At 46.1% G+C, this 17468-nt stretch overlaps 1 protein-coding gene across 1 annotated transcript; it reads right to left on the reverse strand.

Annotated features, from left to right (window-relative positions):
* Positions 1–14960: 14960 nt before the first annotated feature.
* SIVA1 (SIVA1 apoptosis inducing factor) lies at positions 14961–16971 on the reverse strand. Its single transcript, XM_074149680.1, has 4 exons — positions 16822–16971; positions 16434–16640; positions 15913–16072; positions 14961–15197 (listed from the first exon to the last, which is right to left on the reverse strand). Exons 1-4 carry the CDS (start codon positions 16937–16939, stop codon positions 15140–15142), a joined length of 543 nt encoding a protein of 180 aa, XP_074005781.1. The 5' UTR covers positions 16940–16971; the 3' UTR covers positions 14961–15139.
* Between the last annotated feature and the right edge of the window lie 497 nt (positions 16972–17468).

A 17468-nucleotide genomic window follows, 5' to 3' on the forward strand; every position in this document is an offset into this window, starting at 1 on the left:
CTCCGCGTGCTCTCCGGCTGCAGCTCCCGCAGGCCTCGAGGAGCTCGGCTGCCCTTGGAATTCGTTCCTGGTTTTTCCACCCGAGAAATAATTACGGTAGCTTTTGGGGGGAGGTTTGAGGGTAAAAACTTTCCTTGGTGGTTTGAATTGCTTTAACTGGGGGGGCGATTTTCTCGTTCTCTGCTTTGGGTTGGTTACGTGTGTTTAAACGCTCAGTACAAAAATACTGTCGTCTTCGTAATCCTTAAGCGTTTGTGGGTCGGTTTGTGTTTTTTTCTTTTTTATAATGAGAGAAAAACACCCTTTGGTTTTTAGACGGCGTACGCCGAGACGGCTGTTTATCCCCGGTAGCAGGATTTAGGGGGGTGGTCCCAAATGGGAAGTGCTGTAGTGGGAATGCAAACTCCGAAGCACCCCCCCGCCGTGAGAGCCGAAGAGTTGGGAAAAGGACAATTTAGCAGGAAGGTTTGATTTTATTTCGGCGTATCTAAAAAAGCTTTAGAGGTAAAAAAAAAAAAAAAAACAAATTTGAAGAAGCGGGCGAACGTAAAAAGGATCTTGTTTCTTCAGTGTCGCAAATTGAGTGTGTTTGTCTTCCACTTTTAGCTCAATTTTCTTAATAACGGGGAGGTTAATTGCCACTAGAAGTAAAAGGGAAAGAACAGGCAGTGCCTGTAGCAAGTGGGAGCTTATTATCCCCGATGCAGCTGAGTGTACAGCCGGTCGCTCGCTCCGTCTAATGGAACATATGTTGCATTCTAATCAGGCGGTGACTGGTTGCTCCTTGCTCCTGAAATCATTTTAAAACCCAAACCGTTTTGTCACGGCACTCCCCTCACGCCGCTATTTTTTATCCTTTTTTCAGTTTTTAATTTTAATTCTTGTAACTCGGTCACCGTCCCGGTCTTGTGAGCGCGGTGGGTTCTTTCTGGATGGACCGGATCGAGGACTTCGTGTGTGAAAATACGACTTCCCTCAGTGGTTTCTCGGCGAGCTCCTGGCTCGCATCTCAGTTTCTCCTTTGCCAAAGCCCTGCTTCACGTGGTTATCTACCTCCTGCTGCTCACTCCCTGTCTTCTCTAGAGATTGGACTCTATGAACTTCTTCCCGTGTCTAAAATGTGACCCCGGTCTGTGCTAAGATTCCATTTTTATGACTTTTTCCCCCACTGTTTCCTCATGTCTTCTGTCATATCGCCGTGACTGCTTAGATTATCGAGTGCACCCTCAGTAAGTTCGCAGACGACACCAAGTTGGGTGGGAGTGTTGATCTGCTGGAGGGTAGAAAGGTTTTGCGGAGGGGTCTGGACAGGCTGGACCAATGGGTCGAGGCCGATGGGATGAGGTTCAACAAGGCCAAGTGCCAGGTCCTGCAGTTGGGTCACACCAGCCCCATGCAGCTCTACAGGCTGGGGGCAGAGTGGCTGGAGCTGCCCGGTGGAAAAGGACCTGGGGGTGTTGGTCAACAGCTGGCTGAACATGAGCCAGCAGTGTGCCCAGGTGACCAAGAAGGCCAACAGCATCCTGGCCTGTATCAGGAACAGCGTGGTGAGTAGGACTCGGGAGGTGATGGTCCCCCTGTACTGGGCACTGGTGAGACCCCACCTCGAGTGCTGTGTCCAGTTTTGGGCCCCTTACCAGAAAAAGGTAAGAGGGGCTGGAGCGGGTCCGGAGAAGGGCAATGGAGCTGGTGACGGGTCTGGAGCACGAGTCTTGTGAGGAGCGGCTGAGGGAGCTGGGGTTGTTCAGCCTGGAGAAAAGGAGGCTGAGGGGAGACCTTCTCGCTCTCTACAACTCCCTGAAAGGAGGGTGTAGAGAGGGGGGGGTCGGTCTCTTCTCCCAAGTCACAGGCGACAGGACAAGAGGAAACGGCCTCAAGTTGCGCCAGGGGAGGTTCAGATTGGATATTAGGAAAAATTTTTACACTGGAAGGGTTATTGAGCATGGGAATGGGCTGCCCAGGGAAGTGGTTGAGGCACCATCCCTGGAGGTGTTCAAAAGACACAGAGCTTAGTGACATGGTTCAGTGATGGTGTTTTATCAGAGTTGGGTTGGTGGTTGGACTAGATGATCTTAAAGGTCCCTTCCAACCTGACAAGTCTATGATTTTTATGATTCCATTTTGCATCTTCATCAGGCCTTTGAGTTTGTTTCAAGGGAACGACTGCGTGGAACAGCAGTTGCTCTATTTTCTGAATTCTGAGGGTCTCAAATTCTGCAGGTTTTTAAAATAATACATAACTTTCACCCCACAGAAGATGCGATAATTATTTTGAGTACAGGAGTGAAAATTCTTCACAGAAACAGAGGAGACACAATCCCTACCCCAAATATTGTGGTCTTTAGTTAGTTGTAAACTCCCCCTTAGCTATTTCCTCGCACTGTTACGTTCTGACCCTACCGATGCTGTCGGCCAGAAAACTTGGGTCGAGCTGAGAAATCCTGTATCGGAACAAAAAATGGTGATTGTGGTCTTCAGCAGAATGCCTGGGAATTCATCAGAATTGGATGAAAATACAGAAAATCCGTGCTTAAACATTCTCTTGTTATGGGAAAAAAAAGGCAAAGCTGGGTAATACTGTGCTTCCTTCAGCGTATTGGAGAAGAGCGATTGGAAGAAATTGGGCTTCTTTGGGGGGGGTCTTGCTGACGGTGCTCAGGGATGGGCGCTGGGCCAGAGGAGCTCCAGAAATCCCTAGAGCCAACCCCACTTCGTCTGCGGTTCTGTTTCGTGGGTTAGTCCTGGATTTGGGAGCCCACGCTTTAGTGAGGGAGGTCGTCGGTGTGTTTTTTCCTCTCTTTGGTGTGTGTATTTAGACTTTTAAGAACGACAAGACCTGTGGATGACTTCCATACAGTTTCTGTGGCTGGGCGTCAGACGTGCTTTGAGATGCTTTGAGTACAAATCCCACCCTTTTCTCATATTTTTCTAGGGCATCGGCCCTGCACGTCCCAACTTCACTGCACTTCGTGTTCGAAGCAGAGCCTGTGTGTCTTTGTTGAATTCCCGCACGTGTTACTGCGTTACAGTTTTGTGAGGGCTATGAAGAGTACGTGGTATTCCAGCGTCTTGTCACTTGCTGAATTGGAGGGTGTCAGCCACATCCCTCTAAAGCAGGACCACCGTCGCTCGACGTGGGTGCAGGGAGGCTGGATTCTCTAGGTTTCCTCCTGGCGTGACCAGGAGGAAACCCCCCCCTGCCCTGGGCAGGGACACCTCCCACCAGAGCAGGTTGCTCAAAGCCCCATCCAGCCTGGCCTTGAACCCCTCCAGGGATGGGGCAGCCACAGCTTCTCTGGGCAACCTGTTCCAGTGTCTCACCACCCTCAGAGTGAAGAATTTCTTCCTAATACCTGGTCTAATTCTCCCCTCTTTCAGTTTAAAACCATCACCCCTCATCTAACGGCTCCCCTCCCTGATCGAGTCCCTCCCCATCTCTCCCGTAGCCCCTTTAGGGACTGGAAGGGGCTCTAAGGTCTCCCCGGAGCCTTCTCTTCTCCAGGCTGAACAATCCCAACTCTCTCAGCCTGTCCTCATAGGAGAGGTGCTCCAGCCCTCTGAGCATCTTTGTGGCCTCCTCTGGACCCATTCCAGCAGGTCCGTGTCCTTCCTGCGCAGCAAGTTCAAAACATAAAGCCCTTTGATGAACTTTATTAATGAAAAATGGAACGATTCTATTTTTAAGATGGTTGCAGCGTATTGTAACCTTTCCGTACGATACGTTCAGCTGCTGCGATTGTTCCTTATTCTGATATTACTGGGGGAAATGAAACTGAACAGGAAGACAGGAATACCTGCCCGGAGTCCAGTAATGAGTATAAAATGGAACTGAATAAAACCAGAGTGGAAAAAGCAAGGTCACTCGGTGCAACTGCAGACTGGAAAGTTGCAGAGGAAGGGAAGTGTAAGAAAGCAGAACAAAATGTACGTATTTACACAGGTGAGGTTGTCATAAATTTAGTGTGTAACTAAGATAAAGGGATTAAACTTAGTATCTCCCTTTACTTGTTTGTAAAACTTGAAATCACGTTACCTTTCCAGAGTTTTACTTTCTGTGCTCATTTGCTCAGCTGTTAAGGAAGTGGAGATCAAAGGTGACTCCTTGTTGTTTAAAATTGCTATTTTTATTTTTTTTTTTTTTTTTTTAATTCTAGTAAGCAGCAAACTTGAGTTCAAACTTGGAGTGATGAGGGTGCTGCTCCCCGGGCTGCCCAGTAGTTTTTCAGGTAACTTGGAGAGACTTGCGACGCCTGTGCTTTGTTGGAGGTAGGGGAGGTATTTAACGTTAACAGGAGAGCACTGAGATCGAGGGATGAAGTCAGCGTGCGAGGGACGCGGCGTCATCCGAGGTTCCTCTCCCTGCAAAATCCTAGCGTCGACTTTCTTTTCAGATCAGAGCCCCTGGCCCAGTTTTTTAGGAGTAATCTCTCGCTAATGGAAAAAATACAGGCACGTGTTACGAGGAAGGAAAAGTCAAGGGTACTTTTCAAACAAGGAGAAAACCCTAGATATAAATACAGCTTTTTTTCTAACAGGTTCAGCTGAAATTGTCGCAGTACCGGGACGCGTGTGTGCACATGTCTGAGTAGCATATGACAGGGACACACAGGCTGGTGGAGGCCCTGAGCACTGGAGAAGGAAGGCTGTAGCAGCACAAAGAAGCTTCCAACTCCCCATCTGGAAAAATCCCCCCCAGGAGCCCAGGCACTGGAAACGCCATCTGTCTCTGCCGCAGAGCGGATCTCCTCCCCTGGGAGCAGGAGAAAAGCTGGCACAGGGAGCTGGGCTTTCGCTTCCCCGCTGCACAGAGGTTGGATGCAGATTGCTGGGTGGTACCTGCAGAGACCAGGCTGCTCGTTTCTGTCCCCTCTCCCTTTTTAGCCAGTTTTGTCTGAATTCCAGTTCTCTTTATTTCATCTTTTGACTTTTTCCTTCCTCCTTCCCCTGTTTCTTCCCAGCAGACAAGGAACAATGCATTCCTTCCTCTTCTTCTCCCCTGCCATCTCTCATTTTTTTATACTTTCTTGCAGATCTTCTGCAGGGCCTAGAAGGGTGGGTTATGAACTGACATGATATCTCTTTAAATAATTATTTTCTCCTGGGCAGCGTCCTGATGCTGGATGCTCCTTGGTTGGCTGTGGAGACTCCAGCGACCCAATATACATCTAAGCTCCCTTTTAAATGGTAAAAGAAATCTGCAAAACCCTCTTTCCTTGGTCTCTTGGACAAGTGCAGATCTAACGAGCAAAAGAAGGTACGGTAGTTAATAAAGCCTGGAGTGTAGTCCTTCCTTCTCCCACCAGCACTACCTGCTGTGGCACAAACTGGGGACAAGTCCTGGCCACAGCCTCCAGTGTGAATCAGGCCGTGCCTGTTGCCGGGCTGGGTGTGGTGGCCTTCCTAGAAGATAAAAAATACTGAAGACAACCAAGTGTTTGACTTTAGGGATGGACGTATTAGCTGTACTCTGTCAATGAAGTCTTATTCTGGATAATACGGTTCCTTAAGGTTGCGAAGCCGGGTGAGTTCATTTTGTCATCTGACCCAAATCTATGGGACCACTTTACATTGTCCATATAAACCTGTATCCTCAGGGTTTCCTGCAGAGTCTTGACTGATGTGTTCTGGCAGGAAATACCGAGCTTACCAAAGAAAAGAGCATATCTCCCATTGAGTTTTAAAATGATTTCCTATTCCTACTGCTATTTTAAACATCCTTTCTGCTGCAGAAGCGCAACTAGAAATCAGTGGGGTGAGGAGAGAACTGCCCGGCACCTTTCCTCATTCACTCCTGTTTCTTTAGTATAGGTCGAAGGGAGTCGGTTGCTTTCAAAGAACCAATCTGGTCATCCCTTACCATCTGGCATCCATTTCTGTTCCAGGGCATCCCTAAATTTGTGTGGTTTCCAAGCTGGCAAATGTAAGAAACCTGGGGAAAGCAAAACAGACAGTTGTGCTGCCCTTTATCTAACTCACCTTTTCATTGTGGTGTGAACTATCAAGTTTAACCTACCCAGAGTTCTCTAGAAAAATACAGTTAAATCCCTGATAAGACATTGACTGAAAATTGCTGATGGGAGACATTTATATATTTTCTTTAACTCTTTAAAACTCTTAGAAACTCTTAAGAACTCTTTTAAATCTGGGAAACTAACCCCAACCTTCTTCAGCATCCTCAGGTTCACTGCCTCAGGCTGGTGCCTGTAGATCCCGAGACCTATTTAATCCCCTTTTCTAGCGGTGTGACAGGCTCGCAGTCCAACTCAACAAAATCAGTTAAACTCTTGGACAGAAGACTTCATGATGTCCTTTCCCATCCTACTTCTGCAGAACCACCGAGGCTTCCCGTCTCCGGTGCCCATCCCTCGTTATCCCCTGGAAACCCACTGGTCTAATTTTCTAAGAGGAACTGGGGGGAGGTCCTTCCAGGCAGCTCCGTGGAAGTTGCCCAAGAAGTTTCAACACCCTATTCCTGGATGATGCCGTCCCATCCTATAGTTACCCTGCTTGGCTCCTGCTAGTCTGCAGATGCAGCTTCAAAATAAAAATCAAGACAATATAACCTCCATATTGCTCCCTCCTCCCCCTTATTTAGGCAGCTCGGTGAAATACAAACATATGGACTCCATAAATTCTGTTGTGAATGGCCTTGAGTTAAATACTCAGCCAAAGCAATGGTTATCATTAAACAAATAATGACAACACTGGATGGTGTAACACAAATTACACGCAGGACGAGCTCCTCAGCTGTGTAGCTCCGTTTGCCCAGTGACACCAGGCTGATTTACACCAGTCCTTGGGGCTTGGCGTCGGTGCCAGCAGCGAAGTGCTGCAAAACCAAGGAGGCAGCCCCACCGCCCCCTCGCAAACCTTCAAGAAGCGCTCTTGCAGCTTGCAGAACTCCGAATGAAACGGCGTTTCGTAGCGTGTACGGCGCACGACGAGCGAGTCTTTCAATAAACACACGGCATAATCAAGAAGGTATCCACAGCTACGCAAATCAGGCTGAAACAGCTGAAATAAAATCCTGCCGGCGAGAGGTTTAAATATAGACTGACTCAAAAGCATGCGAAGAGCAGTTTTACTGCTGGGGCAAACTGTCTCTCAGCGATACGAAATGCCGCAGGGGATGTGTCACAATAGTTTGCTATAACAAATAAACACACACACACCCACCCCCAGCCTACTGAAATTTTTCTGTAATTAATGGTAAATTCTTATGTACAATCTAGGTATTGGCAAAGCTTTCTGAGCAGCAATGAAACCTCAAAGCGCATTACATTAAAATAAGTATCAAAATAAAGACCATAAATTTACGTCACACCTTCCAAGAAGCTCAGTTCATAGCACTTTTGCTTGTGTGGCATCGGACCAGATTGTCCAAACCCCTTCTCGCGGGGTGCTGCAGGGTACTAGAACTGAAGTGATTCATGCAGGCAGCTGTTGGAGCTGCTTGTGTTGGGGTTGTGAAAAAGCTCAGGGTGCCAAGTGCTGATCTAAGAGAACTCAGATCTCCACCAGCCGGCTTGGCTCGGAGGAGTTACTGAACAACAGATGGGAGCATGAGTTAAGCATACTAAGAAAATATTCTGAGTGGAGGAATAAAGTTAAAAGCTGAAATTCTTGAGAAAATACAGAGAACAAGTGCTGAGGTTTGAACTAGTTTTCGCGTCCGAGTGCTTAACATTAAAGGGTAGTCTCTTTTCTGACAGGGCTCCTGAAGCACTCGTCCTTACAATAGAAAGTTTTTATTTAACTTGGGCAGAAGAGATTACCTGTGAAATTAATATTACAGACAGTTCGGATACTGCTCAAAGCCACAACTCTTGTGTTTTGAGCTCTACTTGCACCATAAAACTCAGCCAAAGACAATACCTGACACTAAGGAAAAGATGAAAGAGCCCCAACTCACGTCACTTTGCAGTAGATTTCAGCAGCAGTGAAGGGCCACCATCGTGACCTTCGATGATCTCTCCAGCACAGCAGGGACAGCACAGCACTTCCACAAATGGAAAAGATCTTAGCGTTAAGGTGAACGGAAGCGCGCAAGCTCTTGCTGTATCCGTATCAGTAGCATCAGCGCAGAAGGGACAAAGTCACTACAAGATGGAAGAAAAAAGGTTATAGTCGTGATCCTAAACACAAATTCGTGGCTATATGAAAGCGCGTGGAGTACACAAAGAGTGGAAGGTACCAGTGAAGAGGGAAAGTCCCTCTAACTTGGTTTACACTAACTGCTGGTTCTTGGTCTCACTAAGACAGCGAGCTCCAACGTTGGATAGGTGAGCTATAACCTATCCAACATAGGTTATAATAACCTATATAGATATTTTCAGGATTTATAGATGCTTGTGTTGAACAGTGCTGATACAAACCCATGAATGAAGCGGTTTTCTATAGAATTTCTTTACTCCACACAATGGCTGAGGAAGAAAGCTCCTGCATTCACTTGAAAACCTGAGCAGTCTAAATACACCGGTATCTCAATCCAGCTCTGTAACGACAACACACGTGACTACACCCAGCTAAGACCAAGTTCTCCCCTTTTCAGAGAAGTGAGGTCTTCCAGGCCAACGTGGAGTTAAACCACTCAGCAGAATAGGAGACAAGGTATGAAGGAAGTATCTGGGCTTTCTTCTTTTAATGTTTTTGTGAGGAGACTGGGAGAATTTGCACAGACTATATATTTTCAGCCTTACATTTTACTGTACTTTAATTCCTTATAGTGTTAATCCAAGATGACTACAGTCCCAGGTTTCTAAGCTTGTTTTTACTGGGTTTAAAAATATTTTAAAATCTAGTTTAGGGCAGTAAATAATCTTGCTATCATGGAAAAAGAAATCAGAACAATCAGATTACTCATTTAGCGAGGCATTACTCAGTGCAAGAAAGCGTGGGAGAATCAAGCTCTTAAAATGAAACTCGCTGGGACTGAGATACAAAAATTAATGCACTTTTATGTATGTAAACGACTTGGTTGAATTATTTCTTTAGGTTCAGGAATCTATAGTCTGCAAAGTGCTGCGCTCTACAGCACAGCCCACAAAAACACTTAAGGATATGAGTAAGTTTCATCATATCAGTAGTTCTAGCAGAGTAAACAGGATGTAAGAGTGGACATTCTCAGACCACATATCCTTTTACCAGTTCCTCATTTCTGACAGCTCCCAGTAATCGACGCTTAGGAGAACCGAGGAAGAATGCAGCAGGTCTAGGAGTGAAGAAGAGTTTCAACAGTCCTATAAATTCCTAAGTGAACTCAAAAGCACCATACGTGAATGCACAGCCTTGGAATCCCAAGAAAAACCATAAAATACTTACCCTTCTGATACTCTGAAGGCCACAGACGTGCCCTGTCTGTGAACTGGAAGTCGTCAGGCTTCCTGTCTGCTGGGGTTGGGTCTTCAGGACCAGTAAAGCCTCCGTGTGCCCCAGTGACACCTCTGGATCTCACACACGAGAGAAATGGTGCTGCCTCTGCTCCTGCTGATGCAGCCCAACAGGGTTTGCCTTTACCACAGCAAGGACACAGCAACTCGGGTGCAACCAGCCACCCAGGTCCTTATCTACAAAGCTGTTTCCCAGTCAGTCGGCACCTGGCCTGGGCTACGGATGGAGTGACCGTCCCCGGGGCAGGACTGCGGTCAGGCCAACCAGCCCCTAATTCCTCAAATTGTTCTCTTCAAAGAATGGCATCATCCTCCTCTTTTTCTCAATCATCAGGACCATCCCCCAGTTGCCGCTGCTATTCAAAGGTGAGGGACAGCGAGGGACAGCAGCCCTCTAGCGCCATCATCCTGCTCACTCAGAACCCCCCAGTACAGTTCAAAGTCCAGCTTTACAGTCCCACAGCAGTCACCAAACTCTTTCCCATCTTTATGAGAAGGAACTTGGGTGCAATATGTTCATTTAATGCAACAAAATGTGGAATGTGGGTGTTTGGGGGGTGTCGTTGGGTTGGTTTTTTTTGTTTTTTGCTGTTGCGATTTGGTTTTGTGATAGAACTTACACATTGCCTGGCGTATAAATACCCCTGTTTATGACACTGATGCCTTAAAATTCAAAGACAAAAATAACGTGGGATATTTTAAAAGACTCCCTCCGCCCTCTCCCCCCCCCCCCCCCAAACTAGCACTCTAATTATAACAGTATCAATCAAGCTGGGAGAACTTGAGAAAAAAAGAAGAACTGGAGTAACAAGCTACACAAAACTAACAAAGCGATGCCACCCTGTGGCTACGACATGAAACTTCTGCTGAAAATGTAGGATGAATTAGGTGTTTTATCTCAAGCCTCTAACTCGATTAAAGCGGATTTCTGCTCAAGAAGCCACTGGCAGTTTTCGGAAGGTCAGTGCCAGTTTAAGAGCACGGGTATTTAGAAAAGACCAAGACAGTCCCCGGTGAAACGATGCTGATTTTGACACCGCTGCGCAGGTTAGCAAGAGGACATCTGGCCCCACTACCTACAAGTGTTTGTCAGGGAAAGAAGAAACGGAAAAGCATCCGTATCTTACGGAGTAAATGACAACAGAACAAAAGAGAAGGGGATCATGATTGAAGAAACAATGTAAAAAAATACAATTAAATAAATCCTAAAGTTTAAAGGAAAACCTACAACCACAAAATGTGTAAGCAATAACTTCTGCAAGAGATAAGTAATAAAACTTCTATCATTTGGTTTTAATGGAAATCACATCCATGAGAACTAAAAACTTGTAATAAAAGTGTAAGCTGTAATAATTTGATTCCAGCTGAGGCTTTTCCTTAAGGGAAAAACAAAACAACGAAAGCCCAGAATACACAACACTAGCAAATATCATTAAAACTTGTATTACAATGGTAGCAGTTCAAAATGCAATCAACTATACAAAGTATGATATTTCAATATCTTTAGAAATAAAGAAGCTACACAAAAGAAGAGTGATGTATGAACTGTGATAGTCATTAAAATATTATAGAATATTTTTATAATAATTTGATCGCTTTCACCCTACTGCAGCCTTCTCCAGGCTGAACAACCCTAACTCTCTCAGCCTGTCCTCACAGCAGAGGGGCTCCAGCCCTCTGAGCATCTTCGTGGCCTCCTCTGGACCTGTTCCAACATGTCCATGTCCTTCCTGTGTTGAGGACTCCAGAGCTGGACACAGTACTCCGGGTGGGGTCTCACCAGAGCCGAGTAGATGGGCAGAATCACCTCCCTCAACCTGCTGGCCACGCTTCTTTTGACGCGTATCAAAAGTCTCAGATTGAAATAGGTAATAGTTGCATCATCTGCCATGATGGAACAATATTACAACTAACTGAAAGTTACAGAGGAGCACTATATGTAACTTCGTACATATACAGCATAGGTGGGATTTTAATATTAGTTAATCTGTGCTAGGATTCAGTTTTTTAATCCAGTCTAACCTTGTCAAAACACAAAACCATCATGTAACTACTAATTGCACGGTGAAAGAGAGAAGTATGTATTATTTGCACAACACTGGCATCTGCTGTTGTCTGACCCATTCACCTAGAGGTGATGCTTGGGTGTTTTCAAAAGAATCAGACCTAACAAACCTAGGGACAAAGATACAGTTTCCATTTCTACTTCTTGGTCGCACCTCTTCAGAAAAGATTCCAAAGAGTTAAACAAGTTGTAGATTGCTGCCGCTTCTTTGTATCTCACAGCCCAGGGTAGCAAATGTAGCATAAATGTCTTACCCATACTCATAAAGGAAAAAAAAAAGGACATCATCTTTCACTTACACCTAAGTAACTTCATTTTTGTGCCCTGTCCCGAGATAGAACACAACTGCATCTTGTCATCAACTGCCCAGAAAGAAGAAGAAAAAGAAAAAGGCTATGGGTTGGCTACAGGTCAGGGTCTAAATGGGTAGGAGACTAAAACGAAAGGAGGGAAAGAGGGTTAGGTGTTGGCTGTATTAAACAAAAGACCTACCAGTCACACCATGGCACTGGTTATATTTGTGTCCTCATCTAAGATACTTTTTTTTTTTTAATTATTAGTAGCGTGTCTGAATCATTTGTGAAATGGCTCACGTTTCTCTTGTAAAACAAACAGGCTTCTGATCTGCAAAACAAATGATTACACAGTGTACGCACAGGACTAAGGTTATTTGTGTAACTACCACGTCTGATCTACCCACCAAGAACACAACACACAACACTGAGGGATGCACGTGATGCATCAATGCTATTGAAGGAGACAACTCAAGGGTAGCTGCTTGTCTTACTGAAGTTCTTCATAATACTGTGTAGTTCTGTTCTAGTGCAGATTGTAGATACTGGAGACTGCCGAAGTCACTTACCACCTTAGACTGTCCTTAATATCTGGTATCTCTGAAACCATACATTTCTAGCATTTACTCACATATTAGGCTTAAAAGAAATTGTTTTATCCTGATCAGATCAGTTGACTTCCTTTTAGACACAAAACTGTGCTTTTTGAGACTTATTTCACCAGCAGTGATCATACAGGCCTCAGAAGAAGTCTCTCATCCACCTGTAAAATCATTACTGTAAGATATTTTCACCCATCGATATTCCGACTCCTCTCCTTCCCTCTGAACACCAGGCAAGCTTTGATTTTAGACACTTTGCACTGAATAGGAGGGGAAGAACATATGATAACAACAAAGCACAGTATAAAAAAAAATTAATAATCCTGCTCAGTTAATAAACCCAACAATTTCTCTGGCTCTCCTACGCAGTCCAAGGAGTATCCAACGTACAGCTCTATGACCAGTGGCAACAGACAAGGCCTTGTGAGTAGGAGTTAATTAGACAAATAATCTTGGAACCTCTCACCCAAAGATTCTTCCCTTCTCATAGTTTTTTTCTGCAGTCAATATAAAGATTTGAAACCAGTCCCCAGTCCTACCTCCCACTGTTCATCTAAGAACTGCAGGCACAGAGCAGGCACTTTCCTCAATAATGAGATTTGAGTCTTTTAGGAGATAAAAGAACACAAGAAGCCGTTTTTCCACACCTTCTGAAGCCAGAGAAGCAAAAGAGCTGGTAACCACTAAAAAAAACCAAACCCATTTCTCACATGTATGATGCACCACCCCAGTACAAGATTTGACACACTGTTCTTTGCCGCTCCTGCCCTGCTCCTCCCAGCCTCTAACCATTCTCTTCCAGCCCTCTTGCTTTTTTCTCCTCCCAGCTCTTCACTCCTCACCAGGTTATCTGTCCTAACGAACAACCACCTTTCAAGGGGCAGGCTAAAGGAAAACAAACAAGAACTTTAAGCTATGAAATCCACGTCATTGTTTACAGAGGACAGCTTTCTAAGAAATACAGCAGTGACTAAATGAGCCAAAAAACCATAGCTATCAACTACTTGGAAACATAAATCATTTGTAAACAACACGTCTCATCTCTCCGGGAGCCTAGAAGCAAGAAAGTATTTTCAGTCTCTCACCCTCAGGAGAGAATGAGGAAAAGCAGATACTTACTTAAAGGTTTTAGTTTGGAAACTATGCTTGACTGAAAAACATTTTTGTTCACTGCTTTGAGCTTCACATAAAACAAAGCCAAGTTTGAAAATTCTTTCCTAAAACTAACATTTAAATGCAGTAACCCACAGATTCTTCCCATTCATAAAACTCATCTTTGTGTTGCAAGACGATTACCACAGGAACAATGTTTTTATCTTCCCTAGGATACCTGGCAGCTGGGAACTGCACCGGAGATCTGCCATCATTCTGACTTAATCTATTGCAGTTTTGAAAAGATAGATAGTTCTGTGGAATTACTGCACACACTGGCTAATACTTTTACTACTGGCTCACCTGACGGACGTAGACTTCTGGCTGGTTGTTGTTTGGTTTGAGGATAGGGACAAGACACATTTTACAGTTGTTCAAAATGAAGACTAGAGTAAGAACTAGTAAACTCCCCCATTTTAACTGGCTACAGAGGGAAACGAACCAGATCCATCAGCCAGACTATGGCAGCACACAGATGGTTGACCTAGTAGTGAAGTGACCCCCCACCCAGACACCCTAAATGTCAGAAAAGCTTTTAAAGTGTCTCTGCAGAGTTATACAAGGTATTACACTAGGGCTGGAAAGGACGGCATCTTGCACTTCGCTGTGGCTGATACATCCCTATTCAGCAACATCTATCACCCCACCCTTTGCTAAAGCATTTACTGTTCTGTTTGCTTAGTTGCAGCGTTCTGAAGTGTAAGAATATCTTGTGTGCTTTCAACAGCACGTCAAACAAAGATGTCCCCACAAGAGACCTAAATCTCTCAGCTTTCATTGCAAGGGCCTTTCAATTTCTTCAAAGAGAAATGGCTAGAGGGGAGGGGAAGAGGCAAAAACTAAAAAGTTACTCAATGCAAAACATACTAATTACAGTTGAGAAGACTGGGAAGCGTGAGTTGCAGACTCCTTTGGGAGTTCAGGGCAAATAATTTGGGAAACAGAGCATTAGCTATGAGCGCCATGAAAATTTATCCCCCCCACCCCCCTCAAATCTGTTCCTTTTTTTCCCCTACAGTCTGAAATTGGCCGCTTAGATCATCATTTTCCTTTCATTGAAGACCACCGTAGTTTTGGCTTACGTATGGTTTGTTTGCAAGATGAAAAGTCTGATGTTTTTATTTTTAAATGTCAGTAATCCTAATATGTATGTGACAATTAAAAAAAGAATATTAACCAGAAATCAGCAAATTCTCTATTTAAAAAAGCCTTCAGGCCTGGCTAATTTTCCTAGTTAGCTCACAAAGAAATTGTTGTGTGTCCAGAATAGATTTACACTCACCTGGAAGCACAAAAGGAGCAACTGATTCTGATCCCACAGAAATGCATCCTAACATAAGCAAAAAGAATTCTGAATTCTGTATCACATAAGGAACACCATGTAAGAGCACAAAGTGGCCCCTTCCAGACAGGCATATCACAACTATGGAAAAGGAGAAAATTGACTCGAAATAATCTACAAATCCTCAAAATATAAAAGTTTATTTAGCTACAATATTAAAAAGTACAATATAAAGATATAAAACATAGAAATTCCAAAATTAATTCACACGCTAAAAGGATTAATTGACCGGCAGTAAGGAGAAGACTTCATGAAAGTTACGGACATCTTAGCCATAAAGGCTATTTCATCAAGTTTCAGACTTGAAATATGGAACAACCATTGCAGAGAACTTGCTCTCCCATATCACCATAACTAAGGGAAAAAAAAAAGAAAACCAAAAGAAACAACGTCAATGTGTCTGCTATTTCTGGAATATAACAAAGAATGTCATCCTAAATGAATGTTCCAAAGAATGCCATTATCAACTGTAACCACGGGACTCCTACACAGCACACTCTTTATATCACAGAACTGTTAACAGTGATGGCAAAAACTTAAGATTACTCCTTGAGAGTGTATTCATTTATCACTGGCCAGCATACTATATTGCTGGTACGAAAATAAAAGGAATTTTTGCCTCCTAGAACATTTAAATGAGAAGCTAAACTAAACTTGCACTAAGACCAATTAGACTACGTTACACAGGCATTTTATTTTCCACATTTCAGACAGCTTTACTGCTGCTAAAGCAACATGAATCATAGAATGGTTAGAGTTGGAAGGGACCTTAAAGATCATCTAGTTCCAACCCCCCTGCCATGGGCAGGGACACAAGAAGAACTCAAGTCCTTCACATGGATGAGCTAAATATCTGTTGTGTCTTAGAATCATAGAATATTTTGGGTTGGAAGGGACCTTAAAGATCATCTAGTTCCAACCCCTCTGCCATGGGCAGGGACACCTCCCACTAGTTGCTCAAAGCCCCATCCAGCCTGGTCTTGAACACCTCCAGGGATGGGGCATCCACAACTTCCTTTCACATCTTCTTATCAGGGCATATATAATTAAAAATTCAAGAGGCACTTACTCGACAGTGGAGCACAGGGAGCAGGTAACTGTGTTACAGCAGCCGCAGAGCCTGCTGCAGTTCTGACAGACAAACCGCTCGCACTGCGTACAGGCTTCCTTCACATCGGCGGTTCTGACACACGAGGAGCAAGCCTTGGAAACTCCCACGGGTGGAGCCGCTAGGAAAAGAGGCGATTAAGAAGAAAGGCACTTTATAGCAATAAAAAAACCAAACACCAGCGAAAGCACCTGGAAGCTCTGAGAAGCACCGAGCATTGTACCCCCCACCCGGCATTACGGCTACAGGCTGGCAGAGCTGCTGACAGGTGTGCTGGTTCTTTTTCCATTCAATGGCAAGACCACTACGAGAGCATCAAGCATGTCACAGTTTGTAAACCCCTCAGTGAAGCCCTAATCTAACACATCCTTTAAAAAACAAGGAAAATAAGGAAGAACTACGGAAGGAGACACACACACACACACGCCCCCATCATGTGCCAGGGAGCCGGGCAGTGCCCGGACACCGGCGGGGCTACTCACCCTTCCCGGTGGCGACGGGCCGCCTCAGCAGCTTCCCGTCGTGGCCGATGAGCAGCTGCCCGCTCCAGCGGCGACCGGCGCCGCTCTCCTGGGCCTCCCCGCCGGCCTCCGGCGAGCGGCTGACGGCGCAGGTGGCGGCGGGGCTGGCGGGCCAGGCGCCCTCCATGTACGCCTGGGCCCCCCTGAAGAGCAGCCGCCGGGTCCTCTCTGCCGGGAGGAGGGAAGAGTTAAGGGCGGCTTTTCCCCCCACCTCTCACCCCCCGCCGCCAGGCCCCGAGCGGCCCTATGGAGGCAGAGGCGGCTGCGGGGGAACAGGCCGGGGCGGCGGCGGTGCCGCTACTTCCACTTCCCCCTCCCCTCACGCCTCTCCCACCCTCCGCCCCCTCACCGAAGATCTCCCGGCGGTACTCCTCGCCCCGCACGCCGCGGCTCAGCTCCCGCAGCCCTACGCGGGTTTTCAGCTGGAGCGGGGCCGCCTCCCCGAAGGGGCAGGAGCGCTTCGGCATGGCGGGCCCGGCCAGGCCCGGCGCCGCCTCCAACTCCCGCCCGGGGAAGAGGCGTGAGGCGATGGGCGGGGCGGGCCCGCCATGGCGGCGGTGCCGCAGGCCCGGCCCCGGCCAACCCGGCCCTCCCCTCCCCTCGCCTCCTCACGCTGAGGTATTTCTGAACCGAGACCCCCTCGGTTCTCGTCGCAGGGGACCGGTCGCTTCGTCTGAGGTAGAATCTGGCCGCCCAGCCCCGCCGCTCCTCAGGCGTCCCGGCGGCTGGAAGTGGTCGGTCCCCTCCGGGCCTTCGGTCCTTGGTTCTTCAGAACCCGGCAGGGAAAAGCCAAGCGAGGTTTTGAAACTCGGCTTTGTCAATAAACCCTCTTTCCCCATCAACCTTTTCCGACTCGTCTTCCTAACAGTCCCAAGGGCTGGTTACCCTTGTGTTCGGGCTGAGGTAGTTCTTCCTAAAACTTAAATGTTTTAGCTGTCTCAATGCTGTAGGAGCAACAAAAATGTGAGCAAGTGCAAGAATTCTTTTTTTTTTTTT

Source organism: Numenius arquata, chromosome 6, assembly GCF_964106895.1.
Source record: "Numenius arquata chromosome 6, bNumArq3.hap1.1, whole genome shotgun sequence".
NCBI classification, from domain to species: Eukaryota; Metazoa; Chordata; class Aves; order Charadriiformes; family Scolopacidae; genus Numenius; species Numenius arquata.

Excerpts from the sequence above, each read along its gene's own strand:
- SIVA1 (XM_074149680.1), bottom strand. The coding sequence starts at position 16,939 with ATGCCGAAGCGCTCCTGCCCCTTCGGGGAGGCGGCCCCGCTCCAGCTG. Across the intron at positions 16,641-16,821 it reads GTACCGCCGGGAGATCTTCG|AGAGGACCCGGCGGCTGCTC; the intron begins GTGAGGGGGCGG and ends TCCTCCCGGCAG. Across the intron at positions 16,073-16,433 it reads GCCCGTCGCCACCGGGAAGG|CGGCTCCACCCGTGGGAGTT; the intron begins GTGAGTAGCCCC and ends CTCTTTTCCTAG.